The sequence below is a fragment of the Tachypleus tridentatus genome, chromosome 1 (assembly GCF_004210375.1).
Source record: "Tachypleus tridentatus isolate NWPU-2018 chromosome 1, ASM421037v1, whole genome shotgun sequence".
NCBI lineage: Eukaryota > Metazoa > Arthropoda > Merostomata > Xiphosura > Limulidae > Tachypleus > Tachypleus tridentatus.
The window spans coordinates 129471594-129490072 of NC_134825.1; the positions used below are offsets into that span (position 1 = coordinate 129471594).

The 18479-nt window shown below is 32.4% G+C and overlaps 1 protein-coding gene across 19 annotated transcripts in view; it reads left to right on the forward strand.

Moving 5' to 3' along the window:
* LOC143223520 (plexin-A2-like) overlaps positions 1 to 18479 on the forward strand; it is a 224718-nt gene that overhangs the window by 182393 nt on the left and 23846 nt on the right. For all 19 annotated transcript variants that reach the window (XM_076451680.1, XM_076451711.1, XM_076451671.1 and 16 more), the window contains 10 exons: positions 6822 to 6922; positions 7481 to 7610; positions 10156 to 10318; positions 10975 to 11068; positions 11518 to 11632; positions 12139 to 12270; positions 12742 to 12849; positions 14386 to 14479; positions 14601 to 14779; positions 15366 to 15544. In XM_076451680.1, the coding sequence (XP_076307795.1) occupies positions 6822 to 6922; positions 7481 to 7610; positions 10156 to 10318; positions 10975 to 11068; positions 11518 to 11632; positions 12139 to 12270; positions 12742 to 12849; positions 14386 to 14479; positions 14601 to 14779; positions 15366 to 15544 (1295 nt within the window). The remainder of the gene's footprint in view (positions 1 to 6821; positions 6923 to 7480; positions 7611 to 10155; positions 10319 to 10974; positions 11069 to 11517; positions 11633 to 12138; positions 12271 to 12741; positions 12850 to 14385; positions 14480 to 14600; positions 14780 to 15365; positions 15545 to 18479) is intronic.

Genomic DNA, 18479 nt, shown 5'->3' on the forward strand with positions numbered 1-18479 from the left:
CAATGGTTGCTTATAGTTTTCATTGCAGACTTTTCCTTCAGTCTAGGTATCTTACGCAATAATGTAAAGCTCGTTATGCATGTTGCATTTACATTAGGTGGATATCTGTGATGTAAGATGTGAGTGAAATAATTACAAAACTATTGTCTTACTTAAGTTGTAAACACTGACTATTTAGTATTTTGCTAAATATTGTTTTAATATTTTAACTGCAAAAATGAGAAATAAAAATATTCCTATAGTAAAAACCTTGCTGCTTGTTAATTCATTAAGGAATTTGTCTTAATGAAGCCTTAAGCCTAAAAGGTTTTCCTTATCAATCTGGGTCATATTGGCATTGATAAAAAGCATGTGATTTTTTTAGGCACTAATTTTTACATAATTAGGGGTATTAAGTTCAAATATTGCATCATATGTTACTTTTTCTTGCTTTCAAGAAGAGTGTTTGGGATTTGAGATATTTTGTTTAAAGTTTTTTTCTGCATCATGTGTGGTGGTTATATACAGTCATGTGAAAAAGTTAGGACAGCCTGTGTATTTTTGTAACATTTTTGAATGTATAGATATTTAATCTTAATTTTAACTATACTGAGATTTTATAGGAATATAACTAAACAAAACTGAAGAAAAGACTTTTCAAGATCTTCTGTAAATGTAACTCTACAGAAATGCATATTCTAACTGAGGAAAAAGTTAGGACACCCTACCCCCTAATAGCTAGTGTTACCCCCTTTGGCTGAAATAACTGCAGTGAGACGTTTCTTGTAGCCATCTACCAGTCTCTCACATCGGTCTGAAGAAAGTTTGCCCCACTCTTCAATGCAGAATTCTATCAGCTGTAAGATGTTGTAGGGGTATCTTGCATGTACAGCCCATTTCAAGTCACCCCACAGCATTTCAATGGGATTAAGATCTGGGCTTTGACTCGGCCATTCCAGGGCTCTCCATTTCTTAGTTTTCAGCTAGTTCTTGGTGGATTTACTGGTATGTTTTGGGTCATTGTCGTGTTGCAGGGTCCAGTTCTGCTTCAGCTTTAATTTTCTTAGAGATGGACTCTGCATGTTCGTCAAGCACTCTCTGATGCACAGTAGAATGCATGGTAGATTCTATGATTGTGAGCTGTCCAAGTTCTGCTGCAGCAAAGCAGCCCCAAACCATGACACTTCCACCTCCATGCTTCACAGTTCGTATGAGGTTCTTTTTCTGGTTTACGCCAAACATGTCCTCTGTTATGGTGTCCAAGTAATTCAGATTTGGACTCATCTGTCCAAAGAACATTATTCCAGAAGCCCTGGTCTTTGTCTACATTCTCCTTCAAACTTCAGTCTGGCCTTGATGTTTCTCTTAGAGAGCAAAGGTTTCCTCCTTGCACACCTCCCATGCAAGTTAAACTTGTGCAGTCTCTTTCTGATTGTAGAGGCATGCACTTTCACATCAACAGTAGCCAGAACCTGCTGTAGGTCCCATGATGACGTGTTTGGGTGTTTGGAGACCTCTTTTAGCATTTTGCAGTCTGTTCTCAGGGTGAACTTGCTTGGACGACCAGCCTTGGGCTTGTTGGCAGTTGTTTTGAAAGCCCTTCATTTGTTGACTATTTTCCAGACAGTGGAATGGCTGATTTCAAAATCCTTTGGGATCTTTTTAAATCCCTTACCAGACTCATAAGCTACTACAATTTTCTTTCTGAAGGCCTCAGACAGCTCTTTTGCTCTCACCATGGTGCTCACTCTCACTTTAACAGTCAGGAGCACACCAAACTAAATGTCTGAGATTTAAATAGGGTAAGCCTCATTCAAAATGCTGAGTAATGATCTTCTAATCATGTGCACCTAGTGTGATACACCTGTGTTTGAGTTGAGCCATTTTAAGTGGGAATAAATGTGGAGGTGTCCTAACTTTTTCCTCAGTTAGAATATGCATTTTTGTAGAATTACATTTACAGAAGATCTTGAAAAGTCTTTTCTTCAGTTTTAATTCTTTAGTTATATTCCTATAATCTCTCAGTATTGTTAAAATTGAGATTAAATATCTATATATCCAAAAATGTTACAAAAATACACAGGCTTTCATAGGGTGTCTTAACTTTTTCACATGACTGTACCTGCACAAAAATAAATTGACCCAAATTCTCCAGGTCAGTAACATCATAAGTTTTGCACTTGAAGTCCTTTGAATATTAAAAGTACTAATATTTAGCATCCTACAAACAACATGTGGTAAAATTATTTTTTTATGTATAAGCACTCTAGTAACCATAATTGGAAATATCTATACAAGTTTTAAGCTTAAAACCAACCACTGGAAGATTAAACAGATGGAAAAACTGAATCTGGAAAATGTTGTAGAAGAGGAATGCAAAACAAGAATACCAGTGGTACAGAAGGATCAGGTTTGCAGAAAACAAAACATGATGAAGAAAGAGAGGTTACAGTGAGAGTATGTTTTGGCAGCAACACCAAAGAAAGTGAGCAGGTAGTAAAGAAGGCAAAGTCATTTGGTTAAATGTAAGAGAAAATAAATAATGCCTGTGGTACAGAAATAAGAAGCAGGATTTCAAAAGCATTAGTTTCTGCTTTTTTGCAATATCAAACCAATTGTTTCCTGAAAATATACTGTGAAATGTATACCTTAGAGATGGAAAAAGTGCCAAAATGTATACTTCTTGTGCTGATTATTTTTGGGAAAAACATAAATAAATAAACTGGATAGTGTCCTCAAGGAGTTTTTTAAAAAGTTGATTTTGAAGTAGAATCCATCTAAATGTTTTATTTAATTGTTATGGCTGTGTGTGTGGGGGGTCATAGCGTGGGCACAAAATGCCAAGGTTGGTTTCTTTCAGGTGAAGATATAGAGGAACCTTTCTTTTTATTACTTCAGAGCACTTTTGTCACTTGCTGGAGTTTTAATATTTGAAGTGTACAATAAATACCTGAATTAGTTATTGAGATTAAACATGCTGTTAGTAATTTAGTTCTTATATACATTATTCCCTTTGTCAGATATAACATACTTTTCAATGAGTTTAAACAGAATGTGTTAGTGATTTCATGAAACATCATTTGCCACAGGAAAGTTGTGTAATTACTGGTGTTTTTGTATTATTTCAGTTAGAGGTGCTTATGAAATGTAAACCTTATAACTTGCAAACCAGTAAGTAGATGTTATTGAAATACATTTCAAGAAATGCTCATTGTTTCTATATATATTTAAAACTCACTACTCTGAAGCAGTGCTTTACAAACTTATTCAGTTCATGGCACACTTAATCTCACAGGCTTTATGCAGCACAAATAAGTAAGTCTGTATCCAGGCCTAGTAGAACCCCCGACTAAGGCTGGCAAAAAGTATTATTATACTATGTATCAAGGAGAAAGTAAATCAAATTTTAAAAATGAACTAATTTGGTAAAAAAAAATTACATTACTAAATAAAAATTAACCAATTTCAAAAATTCTTCAGCACACTGTAAACAGTGACCTCTTCCTAAAGGAAGAGCTGCTCTAAAGCATTTCATTTAAACCTACGTTGTTCTTATACTAGTTTAGCATTACTGTTGTTTGTATCTTTATTATAATTTTTATTTGGAATTCTTCCATGTAATTGTTTAATTTATAGTTATGAATTGTGAGTGTTGAAATTGGAAAAATGATGAGAAAAACTTAATTTTTTAAATAATACAGTTAATTCTTTGATAAAATATGAAAAGAAGAAGGCTTTTTGTCATAACTTATTTTGAATGTTAAACACATTATGCTCTTAACTTTTTAAAACTAGAGCCACTAGTGTAGTTAGTGGTACTTGTGATAAAGGATACAAAGCCAGACTGTTGGTCTGATAAAATAACTTTGAAACTTGTCTGTAAAGATTTTTTTACTTGTGTAGAAAAGGAAATATACAATTATCTGCTGTACATTGTATAATATAAAATATTTTTAAATAGATGGTTTAGTATAATTTTTTGAATGATCTTTCTGAGTAAATAAGATTATAAATATGACTTATTTTCACTTTGTAGTAATTAGGGAGGGTCAAACTAGTTACAAATGAAAGTTTTGAGGTGTGAAGAATGTGTTTTTTTATTGCTGTTTTTGTTTTTATAGGAAAGTTACTTTTATTTCTCCACAAAGATCTTTCAAATCTGTAGTCATAAAATAAGTAATTTATGCAATTTGTATGCACAGCAATTTAATATCACCAAAATATTAAAATGGAATGAGTATAGTTGCTGCTATAATAATACTTCAGCATTTGGTCACAAAAGTAATTGTCATGAGTTTTTGCAAGTGAAACTTTTTTTCTTAATTTCTTAGCCAAATTATATAAACTTGAAAACTATATGCTAAAAAAAAAATCTTTCCAGAGGTATAACTGCAATGTAGTTAATAGATAGTTGGTTTAACTAACCATCTGCATTGAGTTTTAGTAAATAAATTTCTATTATCATGATGAAACATATGTTAAAAAGTGATGTCTTGTTTTTCCTGAAAATATCTAACATCTGTGATGACGAGAAAACCCACTTGTAGAGAAAAATATATATGTAAAGACGGCTGGTATGGGTTTAGAAAATTCTATGTAGAGGAGTGAACAATGTTTTGACCTTCTTTGGTCATCATCAGGTTCACAAAGAACGATGACCGAAGAAGGTCGAAATGTTGTTCGCTCCTCTGCATAGAATTTTTTAAACCCATACCAGCTGTCTTTACATATATAAATATCCAACATGTTATTGTTTTGAGCAACTACAAGCAGATACCTGTTGGATAGTTAGTGAAACTGCTTTATGACTAGACATGTGGTGATATGTCATGAATCTACAGGGATTAAGCAAAAGTCATTTATAGTTCATAAAGGCTGCAGAAAGTGAAATTCTCTATATTAATAACTAATAGCATAAAAGTAAGGAGTGTCAAGTCCTCAACTTCATGAGATACAAAGTTGGAGATACTTGGTGATATTTTTTCAAGCCTCTTTATTGAGTGACATTTTATCAGGTCATCCCTTAAGTAATGTCTGATTTTAGGTTCAGAATAAGAGAAATGATTTCAAATGCTTTTAATGTTATTTAATCAGTAATGTATGTTCCATTATTATTAATTACTTCCTGCCAGTGATTCACAAGCTCCTGAATTCCACTTCTATAAAATTCTTGAGGTTTGGAGAAAAAGTATGTAGAGAGAGTAGTTTTGACATCTTCGTGTGTTTCTATCTCTTTTCCATCAAGATAGTTCTGCAAACTTTGGAATAGATGATAATCAAATAGGGTAAGGTCTGGAGAATAAGGAGGATTTGGAAGTTTTTCCCAGTCTAGTTCTTCAATCTTTGCAAATTTGATCCTTGCTGTATGAGGCCATGCATTAATCTGTTCAAAGCAGGCCTCTTTTCTTTCAGTGCAATGTTTAAGCTCTCTGACTGTTGACAAAAAAGTCTCATGTAATTGTTACATTGAGTGGTAGCAACTCAAAGTGGATCACACTAACAATATCTCACCAAACACTTAACAAGACTTTCCTATGGTGGGCTGTGTGCTAGCCAGTTTATCTACACCTGCAGCACTTAACATTTCTATAAAATATCAATTTTTCATCTCCAGTTACTAACCTGTCCAAAAATGCTGAGTTGGATTCATGGGAGTGCAGAAAAGTGCAAATATCCACTCTTGCTCTAAGGTTGGCTTCTGTCAAATCATAGGGGACCCATTATCCAAGTTTTGACACCTTTCCAAGTTGTTGCAGATGACAGTGAATTGTTGAATGGGTTGAATTAAGCTTCTGTGCTAGTTCTTTAACTGTTACAGTGCAATCTTCATCAAGTATAGCCAGCAACAAGTCATCATTAATCTCAGTAGGACAACCTCAGCATGGCACATCACTTAAACTGTAGTCATCTGATCTGAACTTGTGAAACCACCTTCAAAATTTTCTTTCATTGAGAGACTCCATACCATAAATACATTGAGTGTTTCATGTAGTTTCTGCTACACTATTGCTTTTTTTAAACTCATAAAGCATTGTATGCCTAATGTGCTCCTCAGACACATCCTCTTCATAATGGTTTATTTGGTTAATGATATGAAAAAGTGGAGTTTGGTTAGTTTCTTTTATTTGTCTGAACATTTTTATACATGTCCTACTATGTATTTTAGTTGTTAAAGCCTTCTACAGAGACAGAAATGATGATGCACTTTCTGTCTTAAATTTTTGGACGTTATTTATGGAATGACCTGATATCTATAATCTTTAGTTACCTCATTAAGAGAGAGAAAAAGAGAAATTGTCATAGTCAATTTCACTGCAGAAAAATCTTTAATTCTTTTCTACCAAAGATGTATCTAATTAAGAGCATCCAAGAAAGTTTAATGAACAAGTGTATCATTAAGAGGATAGTTGATTAAAATTTTGAAAACAATTAATATTTTTGACTTTTTTGTATTTTGTTAGTGATGAAAAAGTTTTAAAGTAATTGAATGTTTTTCTTTTTATATTTTTAATGAAAACTGTCATCCTCTAGAGTAAATGTTTCTGCACTTTCTGGAGTATACTTGTTTTCTTCCAAAATGATATGGATTGCTGTCTCTAAACATATTTATATTTGTACTTGAGTCCTATACTGCATTCAGTTTAATTTTTCTTTTAAACCAGTTTCAAGAACTTGTTTCACTCACTCCTACCATACTTTTTTTTTTTTACCTCTTAGGTCTGTGTCAGTGTCAAACTGTCCCCAAATCAGCAACAGTGGATTTACCAGATCTGTGTTTATGACAGTTTTATGTAATTCATGGTACTATCATTGATTTAAATATGGTATAACTTTATTTCCAGCTTTCCATGGTGAAAGTGCAGGAGTGCCAAATGTACAATAATTGTGGCACATGTCTTGATGCCCAGGATCCATATTGTGGCTGGTGCTCCTTAGAAAACAAGTGGGTTTACATTTTGCTTCTTAGTATTATTTCTGTCGAATTATACTTTTTACACATACCCTGGTGGGACAGCTGTAAAGACTTCAGATTTATCATACTAAAATCAGGGATTTGATTCCCTTTGGTGGACACAGCAGATGGTCTAATGTTGCTTTACTTTAAGAATATACACAATACTTTTTACACTTGTTTGTTGAAATGGCCATAATCTTGAAACTTGATAATATAATTTAATTATTGATAACTTCAATGAAAGACTTCTTAGGCGTTATGTCATGGTAGACAAGTAATATGTTGTTGTAATTTCTCTCATCTTTAAGTTGCAATTTTTCACTTAATTACTTTTTTTTTCACTTGTTTTTGACATGATGTAATGTGCAAATATATAGTTTTTCTGTTTAATCTTGAAAAGTGACTAATTGAATCAGTATCATTTGATTTATAGACAAATTACTATTTCCTTATTAGAAATAGTGTTTTATTGGTGTTAAATTTTTTAGTGTTATTTAAATGCTATTAAAATTAATCAGTATTAACGTTTCTTACATTCACCTCCAGATGTAGTTTGCGGAGTGACTGTGCTCAAGCTGCCGAAGATCCTCTCTATTGGCTGTCCTACAAAAGTGGCAAGTGCACAACTATAACCAGCGTTAATCCCCCTCAAATACAACGCACAACTGCTCGTATAGTATGTAAACCTTATTAACACATTATTGTAATTTAGGTGTTCTAATTGATGATGCTTGCAAGATAATGAGTTTTGACTTAACTGTTTGTTAAGCAACATGAAAGTACATAGTATTTTATTTCTCCAAAAATTCCACTTTTTGCAAATGGTTAGGAGAGTTGTTTACCCATATTTCCAGAATTAAACCTTAAAACACACAAAAGTAAAGAAAAAGACTATTTGATTATTATCGATTAGTTTAATGTGTTAACTGTTGTATTTCATTTTTAAAGCTCCCCAGTGGCACAGCAGTATGTCTGCATACTTACTCTGCTAAAAACTGGGTTTTGATACCCTGTAGTAGGCAGAGTACAGATTGCCCATTGTGTAGCTTTGTGCTAAATTCTAAACAAACAAACAAACAATCATTTTTAAAATTCTGTGAATGTAATGATTTTTCTTCCTGAATATCTGAATTGCATATCTTGTAATATTGAGTAGGAATTATTTATAGTGTATATGATGCCATTTATTTCTGCTTTATAAAATATGAATGTAAGTAGATTCAGGTTAATAATATCAAGTATTTTTGTAGCAACTATAAGAGCCGAGTGACTTGCTGTGTTTGGACAGAAAAAATAGAATTTTATACAAATGACCAGAGTAGTTTAAAAGTATTATTATAAATAAGATTCATATAACATATTGTGAAGAATTGCTTCTGAACAAAAATGTTATTTGCTTCTTTGAAAATTTACAAATTCAACTGAATAAGTAAGATAATTAGTACTGACTGAGGCTACTTCTAAAACTGAAAATGCCTGTTTTTTACTTATGTGCTTTAACGTTATTTGTAATTCTAAATTCTGTATACATTTTTGAATGAACAACATATCCACTTCTTTCATAAAAAATATATTTTATTTTCAACTGCAGTGTTTCCTCCAAATAAAAAAGAAAAATTTCAAACTATGAAACTATATCTAAGTTCGAATGATTTTTTTTTTTACTTTATCACACTGTTGCTACTACTAAACCAAAATTCATCAAAAAATAAGCATAATTAATTATTTGCAAGCTATAAATCACAGTTTCAGTTCTGTATTCTTTATTTTCAAAATGAATTTGTTTTATTCAAAAGGCATAAGAAGTAGACTCCATAAAATGAATTTAATGGATAACTATTTTCAATAATTTATGAAAAACAATAACTATTAATTATAATAAAGTGAATATAACATGTAGAGTTCTTAACCAATAGATTATACCTAGCTAGTTATTTCAAACATATATATAGCTCACTAAGGAAAGTGTGAAAACAGATGGAGTTTTAACTTCTGAGGATTTCAAACCCTTTTCATTTGATTTTATGACATAAGAAACTTTTGAACCTGTAACTGTTAAAAGCTTTTTTTTCAAAAGTCTTTGATGCATCATAAATTTAAAAATTCATTTTTCTAGTAATTCTGGATGATTTAGTAGGTTTACAAAGAATAATAAAAATGTTACTCTTTGATTTTGCTTATGAACTCCAGTAGTTTATTGTTTTTAAGAAATTCAAAATTTAATTTAGAGAAATTTATTAAATGTATTGCTCTGACATTTGTTTTAATATTAATATGCTACTTTTTGGCTGATTTTTAAGTCAACTTGTATTTTGTTTAATTCTTACTTTCTAGATTTAACAGAATTACTTCATATAATTGGTATAGTTGTTTCTTTTCCTGTAATTTTCCAGCTTTGTAATTTATGAAGTACACAAGTGCTTAATTTTATAATGTGGATATATATCATTATATTAGAATAGTTAGCCAGATACTTAGATTACTACAGAATTTCATGGTTTTGCCTGCTTATATTTTTATTGCTAAATTTCTTCTTTAACAAATACATTTTTTATTGTCACTGAAAATGAAATGATTGTTCCTGAACTGCAGTTGGAAAAGACTATAATCATTACAATTTGGAGTCATTTAGGCTTAATGATGTAGCCATGATAGTAATAAAGGGAGTAGTAAGGGATCAGTGTAATGACAATAGCTGGTTGAGTCTAGCTAAATAAAATTAAAAAAAAATGGGGAGATTAGTTATTCATATAACTTCTGAATGGAACCATGCACTAAAATAACCTTATCTTCCTCATATGAACTACATTTGTCTATTGCTTCCCACTCCATTAGGCAGGCAGTATTCTGTTACTGTGTAGATAAAGTAAGAGTCGATAACCTAATGGGCTATAGGTATATTGTAAAGATTAATTCTTATACTATTTAGTCGTAGTTGGCATTGGTTTGTTAATTGTTCATGTTAGTTAATGATTGGTCTTATATTGGATATATTATTTCAGTATTTAATGGTAAATCTACAGGCACACTGAGTTTAATAATAATAACCCTTGCTGTATAATTAAGCTTTGGTAATTTATGATGATTGTTGTATATAGACATCATTTGTTGTAATTATCATTGAAAATAATTACCAGTATCTTGATACATTGTCTGTATTTAAACAATGGTGGATATGGTGTATTCCTCTGAAATAGATGCCTTCCTTTATTTCCTCTCAGCTGACACTAGTAATAGGTAATCTGCCAGTGCTTGAGGGACAGTTTTTATGTGCTTTCACAGCATATGGAAAAACATTGGTTACCAATGCCACTCGTTCAGCTAATGGTGTCAGCTGTGCCACACCTCACACAGACTCTTTGCCAACTATTCCACTAGGAGAACGTAAGAAATAGATCTTTTTTTTTTTTTAATTAACGTACTTAAGATTGTTTGAAATAGTTTTATTAATTTTCAGTGTGTTTTATAGTTTTAAAGTATTTAATCAAAGAACATGCTGCCACTTAGTTGTGAACTAGCAAGAAAAATCTTTTTAATAGTTTTTCTGACTTAACATGAGCAGTTTGGATTTGTTGAGTTTTATACAGAATATAATAAATTGTTGAACCTATTCAATGAAATATTTCAATAATAGTTAATTCAGCTGTCAAGCTTTAAAATGATGTTTGTAGACATTTATAGAATTAACTGCACTCTGCTCATTTTAAAATTTCTACATCTTGCCGTGTTTATTGATATTTTAATTTCAAAACCATATTTAATGGCTAAAGTATTGGAATGATTTTGTTTGTTTGATGTTAAATATGTATGTATGTATAGATATCTAAACACAAATTTTGTTGCATTCGTGTACTTTTCTTCATGTGAAGATCCTAACATTGAAACCTGTGTAAAGTGTTGTAATATGTCAGAATAATAATCAATTTACCATTTTATTTAAAACATAGTTTTCATGTGTCATAGTTTTGATATTGAAAAACTTGTTAAAATAGTTTGTCTTCTCATTATGAGAGTAATTTGTGAACTTTTATCTTTCACAGATCATTTTACTGCTAAGCTTTCCGTGAGAATGAAGACTGGGCCTGACTTTGTAGCAACAAACTTCACTTTTTATGATTGCAGCACATATAGTTCGTAAGTTAATGTTTAGTTGTGCAGAATGAAATGGTTATTGCATTGACTGAGTTTATTAACAACTCTAACAGGTAGTGTTCTGCATAATATTATTGAAGAAAATGTATGGGGAGTTTTTTTTTCACTTATTTAGTTATCGTTGTATTACTATGCTTTTCTTATGCATGTTCTTGTCAATTTTGCTATTAGTTAATATAACTGAATGTGTCTTTCTCATAGAGTTATTACTGGAACTAAGTTTACCTCTAAGTGATGCAGCGATGATAAATTCTTTATCAATATAATTTGGTCAGCATTTCTTTTGAATGTTTAGTACATTAAACCTGTGAAATGCTAATTTAGTATTTATGTTTTAAAGCTTGGGATTTGTTAAGTGTAACAAAAACTTGAGTAACCATAGTTATATTATGACACCACAGTACTAACCATCTTAATGTGAATTGAAACAGATGTACAAAGTGTGTATCCAGTCGTTTCCCTTGTGACTGGTGTGTGGGAGGTCATCGATGTACTCATGACACAGGCGAGAACTGCCGTAATGACATTCTAGTCACTGGAATAGCAGTAAGTGTTGCTTTTCCACCACAGAACAGGTTGATAGGTCAGATTGTAGGTTGTTGTTTTTTTAAGTTTATACCTACTTAAAATGTACAACCTTGTTATATTGTTTACAGTGTGTAAATGAAAGGGGCAAGGAAAAAGTGATTATTCTGATATAAAAACTTTGACACAAAGAGAATGTTTTGCACAGAAAGTCATGTTTGGTAAAATGGTGGGAGTAATTGAATAGATTATTGCAATTGTTTAAGGTGTTTTTTGGTTTTTTATCAATACATATAGTGGTTTATAATGATTAAATAAGTAGTATTTTTGGAAAACAACTTCATTGACATTACAGGATATTTGTTGCCTCTCAGTTAATTCTCCAGGAAAGTTGTGTGTATAATCATAATTAACTGTGAAATTATAACACAGGATAAAAAAAAAGGAAAACAACAATGAAGAATGTTTATGAAAAATTTTACTCTCAGAAGTAAAGTAATTAGCCCTATTTTATTTTTATTTCTCAGAGTATTGGCCCAAGTATTAGGTCAGGGCCTGGATTTTGCCCTATGATTAATATTACAGCAGGAAGTTCTACTGAAATTCTTGTTCCAGCAGGCATTGAAAAAGCCATTCAAGCACGAGTAGAAAATACACAGGTGAGATCATCTGAATAAAAATTACTTTACAGAATGAAATATAAAGGTGAGTAAACTTTAGAATTATTGTTTTATGTTAACTTACAGTATTTCAAAATTAATATAAACTTAGCTTTTGTTAATTAAAACTTAAAGGTAAATAGTTCTTTTTGTACAAATCTAAAGAGAAATTGCATGAGTATTTATCATTATGAATGCATTCTACAGAGGGCTTCAGTAACAGTATGTAGTAAACAGTATATTTGTTGTTGTTTTTGTAAGAACCTTTGTGTACAAAAGTATCATTTAACCTATAAGTTTTAACATCAACATGCCATATATATGTGTGTGTGTGTAAATAAGACTGATGTTATTTCATAACTGGCATTTTTGAGAACTTTATATAATGTTCAGAGTAATATTTGTTTATTGTGTTTATTTAATTACATTTAAAGTAACAAAATCTAAAGTTCTGTGTTTCATGTTTTACAGCCATTTCTCCCATCTACAAGATTTGTTTGTCAGTTTAACATCGAGGGGAGGGTCAAACAGGTGGATGCCCAACTCTTGTCAGACACTATCTATTGTAGTGAATTGAATGTAAGTATTTACCACAGTAGCAGTGTAGAATGTTGAATTAACATTGGCTCTTGTTTAAAGATTATAAGGCACCTATAACCATAAGTTATAATCCTGTAGCAAGTTGAATGTCTTTGTAGCACACCAACTACTGTAACAAGTTGAATGTCTTTGTAGCACATCAACTACTATAACGTGTTGAATGTCTTTGTCGGGTACTATATAGTGTAGTGAGTTAATTGTAATTGTTTGTCTAATATCTGTTGTAGCAAAGTGTATATGTTTTTCAGACAGTGTCTACTGTGGCAACTACATTATAATTGTTTGTCTAATATCATTTAATGTAACAAATTGACATGTTTTCCAGACATTTTCAGTTATAGTAAGTAGTTTGTCAGAACCCATTATAATAAATTGAGTTTCATTTTAAATACATCTATGTAAAAAATCTCCAGCTCTAAAATGTTTGACAACAGATAAATTACAGAAAAAGTATGTGTAAAACTACTAAAGAGTGCTTGAAAACAGTAAAATATATTAAAGAACTATGTACTTGAAGTTCTATAATACTTTACTAAAAGTTATGTTTGAAGTAAGTAATAAAGCAGAAGTTATTTGAAGATCAGAAGGTCTATTTAGTGACTTTATTAAAAATATGTTAATACTGTTGTAACTGTGGTGAGCAGTGATGACATTTTGCTGGTATTCACTGGTACCAAGTACTGGAACTTATTTTTTGAGGTGTAATTAGTACCAGGACTTATTTGGGCTTCTGTATCGCTTTTTTATGTTTATATGTAGATATGTTTTGTTTTGTTGTTTGTTTGTTTTTTACAAAAGACTTCAGACATGGAAGACAGTAACTTAGGGCTATCAGTATGAAATTTTCTGTTGCTCTTAAAGTTAGTACTCTGGATAAAATTCTGGTTCTGAACATATCAGTCATAATTTTATTGTGTGGAATTAGATTAGGCAGAATTTTTTAAAACATCATGGTATTATTTGTTGTTCTAAAAACACAAGATAACAGCAAGGGAAATTTAGTGTTTTATTAAAAATTGAGATTGGTGTGAAATATGTGAATTGCAAGAACATGGGATTGGTAATGGAGGCACAGACTGTGTGAGAATTTTGAATTTTTTTCTTTGAACTACGTTTAATTGTTTATGCTTAGGTAGCCTTGGCATGGCCATGTGGTTAAGGTGCTAGACTCATAATCTGAGGGTTATGGGTTTGAATTCCCATCACACTAAACATGCTCACCCTTTCAGCTGTGGGGGCATTATAATGTTACAGTGAATCCTACTATTCATTGGTAAAAGAGTAGCCCAAGAGTTGGCAGTGGCTGGTGATGACTTGCTGCCTTTCCTCTAATCTTACTGTTAAATTAGGGATGGCTAGTGCAGGTAGCCCTTATGTAGCTTTGCGAGAAATTCAAAAACCAAACAAACAATGCTTGGGTAGTGATTTTTTCAACCTGTACTTGGGAAACTTTGTGCTATGCAAGATTTATTTTTGCATTTGAGAAACTAAGACTATAATTGTTTTCTTGAACAGTTTACCTACAGTACACATGCTCCAAATGTGTCTGCTGCATTTGCTGTCATCTGGGAAGGCAACAAACCATTGGACAATCCTGAAAATATACATGGTTAGTATAACCTGATTTTGTCAATTTTCTCTTTTTTTTTGTCATAACAAAATATTTAAATTTAATAATAGAAATGTTTAAGTGAAGATTATATAATTAATTTGTTTCTTGTTAATTTTAGTATTAGTATATCGATGTCAAGGAATGTCTAACAACTGTGGAATGTGTCTTGAGCTTCCTGAAAAATTTCGATGTGGTTGGTGTCAGAAGACCCAGTCTTGTCACGTGAAAGAGCAGTGTGAAAGCAACACCATGTGGTTGGATAGAAACCAGTCATGCCCTAACCCCGTGATCCAGTCTGTAAGTTGTCTGTTTAGTTGGTACTAAGAGATCCAATGAACCAGTCACAATTAAACATTTCAGTATGTGTTAGAAGATATAACTTTTTGTGGATTTTTGTAAGCGACACTTGTAATCCCAGGTAATTGGTTAACATTGTATAATTCTTACATTTTGTTTCTAACATCTGTACTTGAAGTTAGGTAAGTTCGGTTTTATATTTTATGTGATACGATGTCTACTTCAAAACTTGGATTGTTGTCAATTATTAATGAAAGGTCTTTGACTTGGAATAAACTTTCAACATATCTAAGAGATGAAAGTTGTCAAAATACACCAACCTGTCTGGTGAACTGGCTGTGATGCTCTTGCTCATGTTATCACCTGACCTGATAAACGGAGATAGATGGAAATGGAAGCATTGCCAAATCACCAGTTCATCGAGCAGGTGTTTTTATTAAATTTGATCAATATGACACTGTCTATGAATTGCAAATGTTTGAGAGGTTTTTTTACTGTCATGTAATGTATTGCTTACATTTGAACTGTTGGTCTAATGGCTTCATAAATTTTGTTCTTATCATTTTGAAACATGTTTTATGCTTAGATCAGTCCAACTTCTGGACCCATAGAGGGCGGTACCAACATCACGATCAGTGGGATCAACTTGGGAAGAGTATTTGAAGATATAGTCCATGGTGTAACAATCAAAGTCTCTGACAATAAACATGGCCGAATTGACATTCCATGCAAACCTTTTCGTGAGCTGTATGTGAAAACCACAAGGTCAGCTGCATGGTTTATATTGAAACTAAATTGTGCTTGTATTATAATTGAATAAAATTTAAGTGATCTGTGTTCATGATGTTAGGAAAGCACATAGGTTTCAAAACTCTTGTATATGTATATATATAGTGACATCTCTAATATAGGGAGGGATCTTCTGCCTATAAGTCATATAGATGGAGATTTTGAGTAATGAAAAACATGCAGGTTTATCCTTTGAGAAACATAGGCACACAGGTAATTATAAAATTAAAATGTGAAACATAATTAGCATGAGGAAGCTTGTTACCAAATTTAGCTTAGTCATCTAAAAACATAGGTAACAAATTACCAGTTAAAAACAAAAACAAAAAACTGCATATAACTAACTGCTAACTTGCAGTACAAACTACGTATAAAAAATTAGTAACATACATAATATAAGATAATGTTTTGGGAAAACATGGGACCTATTGGTCCATTTTGGCTATTCCAGACTCTTAAACTAAATTAAGTTAAAAAAACACCTTATAGCTAGCCCTTATCATGCATATACTTAGTACGCTTTTTCTTGAACTTTCTAAAATTTACTACCTTTACAACATCTGAGGGCAATTCATTTCAATAGCCAACCACCCAGTTAGAAAAATGAAACTGTCTTAGCTGAAGATGACTCCTACATTGCAAAAATTTATACTTCTGTCCCATAGTCCTACTGTTAAATATGAAAAAAGATAATGCACAAACACTATTTATTCTCTTTACAATCCCAGGCACCATTTTAGTAACCCTCATCTGAACCATTTCCAACAATTTAATGTCTTTCTTAAGGTAAGGAACCCGAGATTGAAAACAATGTTCCAAATGAGGACTAACCAGTGACATGTACAATGAAATTATAACCACTTTAGACTTGTATTCAATATTTATGTAGATACAACCTAAAATCCTGTTTGCCCTACCACTAGCAACAGCACTGCTTGGTTGGCTGATCAGTTATTACATCAATATCCCTTTCCTTCATAGCATTGTTAAGGTTGCTCCTGTCCAAATTATACTAATAATTCAAATTATGATAATCCATATGCATTATTTTGCATTTATTATAACCAAAACCCAGTTGCCATTTTTTTGCCCAACCTAGTAAATGATCTAATTCATTTTGTAAAGCAGCAGCATCCTCTTCACAGCTAGCAACACCAAAGACCTTAATATTATCTGAAAATTTAAGTAAATTATTGACTGTTTTTTTCATATATGACATTATTGTAAATTAAAAAGAGCCAAGGTCCTAAGACTCCACTTCTGATATTAATCCAGTTTGACTGAACTCCATTTCTAACAACCCTCTGTTTTTTCCATTCAGTCAATTTTCTCTCCAATTTGCTAACTTTATACCCCACATCTGTAGATATTTTTTTTACAAGCCTTTTATGTGGCATCTTATCAAATACTTTCTGAAAATCTAGATAGACCAAACATACATTCTTACCCTAATCAACATAAGCATTAACCTTTTCAAAGAATCTCAAGAGATTTGTATGTCAAGATTATTTCTTAGTAAAGTCATGTTGATTACACAATGTAACAAAATTTTTTACTTTTTCTTTTTTTTGGGCAAGTATGTGTTATTTCCCAATTGTAAAGTAAATGGAAAAGACCTGTTTTTCTCTTCAAACTTTGCTTTTGTGACCTGGGTAGTGGAATTTTGAAATTTACCCATTTTCCAGAACATTCCAGGTAGATTCAGTGCTGAGTAGCTGATAGATAATTTTCTCGAACTTGCAAGAATTTTCTAGAAGAGGAGGTAGATGTTGAAGATCCAGATTACAATTTTAGTGGTGCAGCTGGTAAGAGAAGCCCATACTACCCCAACCAAAGATGAAAGTGTGCAAGTCGCAAATCAGAGGAAGTGTTACCAACATTTTTCAAGCTTTTTTAACTCATCAAGATGGACTCTGATTTTACCACAATGTATTTAGTCTGTGTGAGGCAATTGGAATTGCCTGTAATCCAAACGAGTGGTGCCTCTTCATTGATAGCTCATCCAGAAGTCTCAAATCCGTGCTGCTCTGTAATGGGAATAAGTATCCATCTCTTCCCCTGGCTCATTTGGTGCACCTCAAACAGGAATACAACAGTGTCAAGACCTCACTAGAAGCATTGAAGTATGATGAGTATGACTGGTAGGTTATCAGAGACTTCAAAATGGTAGCATTCCTGATGGGTCTCTAAGGGGGCTTTACCAAGTTTACCTGTTATCTTTGCTTCTAGGACACCAGGGACACAGTAGTGCACTACAACAGGAAGCAATGGCCACAATGGACCAAAGTTCTCTGTGGGGAGGCACAATGTCAAATGTGAGCCACTAGTGGACCTCCAAAAGATGTTGTTCCCACCATTGCACATAAAATTGGGTCTTATGAAACAATTTGTCACAGCTTTTGACAATCTTCAAGAACCTTTGAGACTTCTTCCCTAAGGTGTCTCAGACAAAGGTCAAAACTGGTGTCTTCATTGGAACACAAATAAAGAAGATCCTGGAGTGCACAGAATTCCTCAAGAAGGTCAATAGGAAGGAAAAAAAAAGCTTGAGGCAGCTTTGTCTTGTAGTGGTTTGGGACTTCTTGGGCAATCACAAGACCAAAAATTATGTCTTGAAAGTCCATATCCTTGATGCTCATCTTTATAAATTAAAGGAGAACATGGGAGCATACTCAGAGGAGCAAGGCGAGCACTTCCACCAAGATATACTGGACTTTGAATGCCGCTACCAAGGAGCGTTTAACAAAAACATAAGGGGAGACTATATTTGAGGGCTGATACATGAAAGTGATTTTGTAAATCTTATAGTTGCAAATCTCAAAAAAGTACTCACTTCTAAACATTTTTGTGTAACTTTTGTGTAAATCTTGATCCATATGTTGTGAAAGTTCAGAAAATGGCCATTATTCCC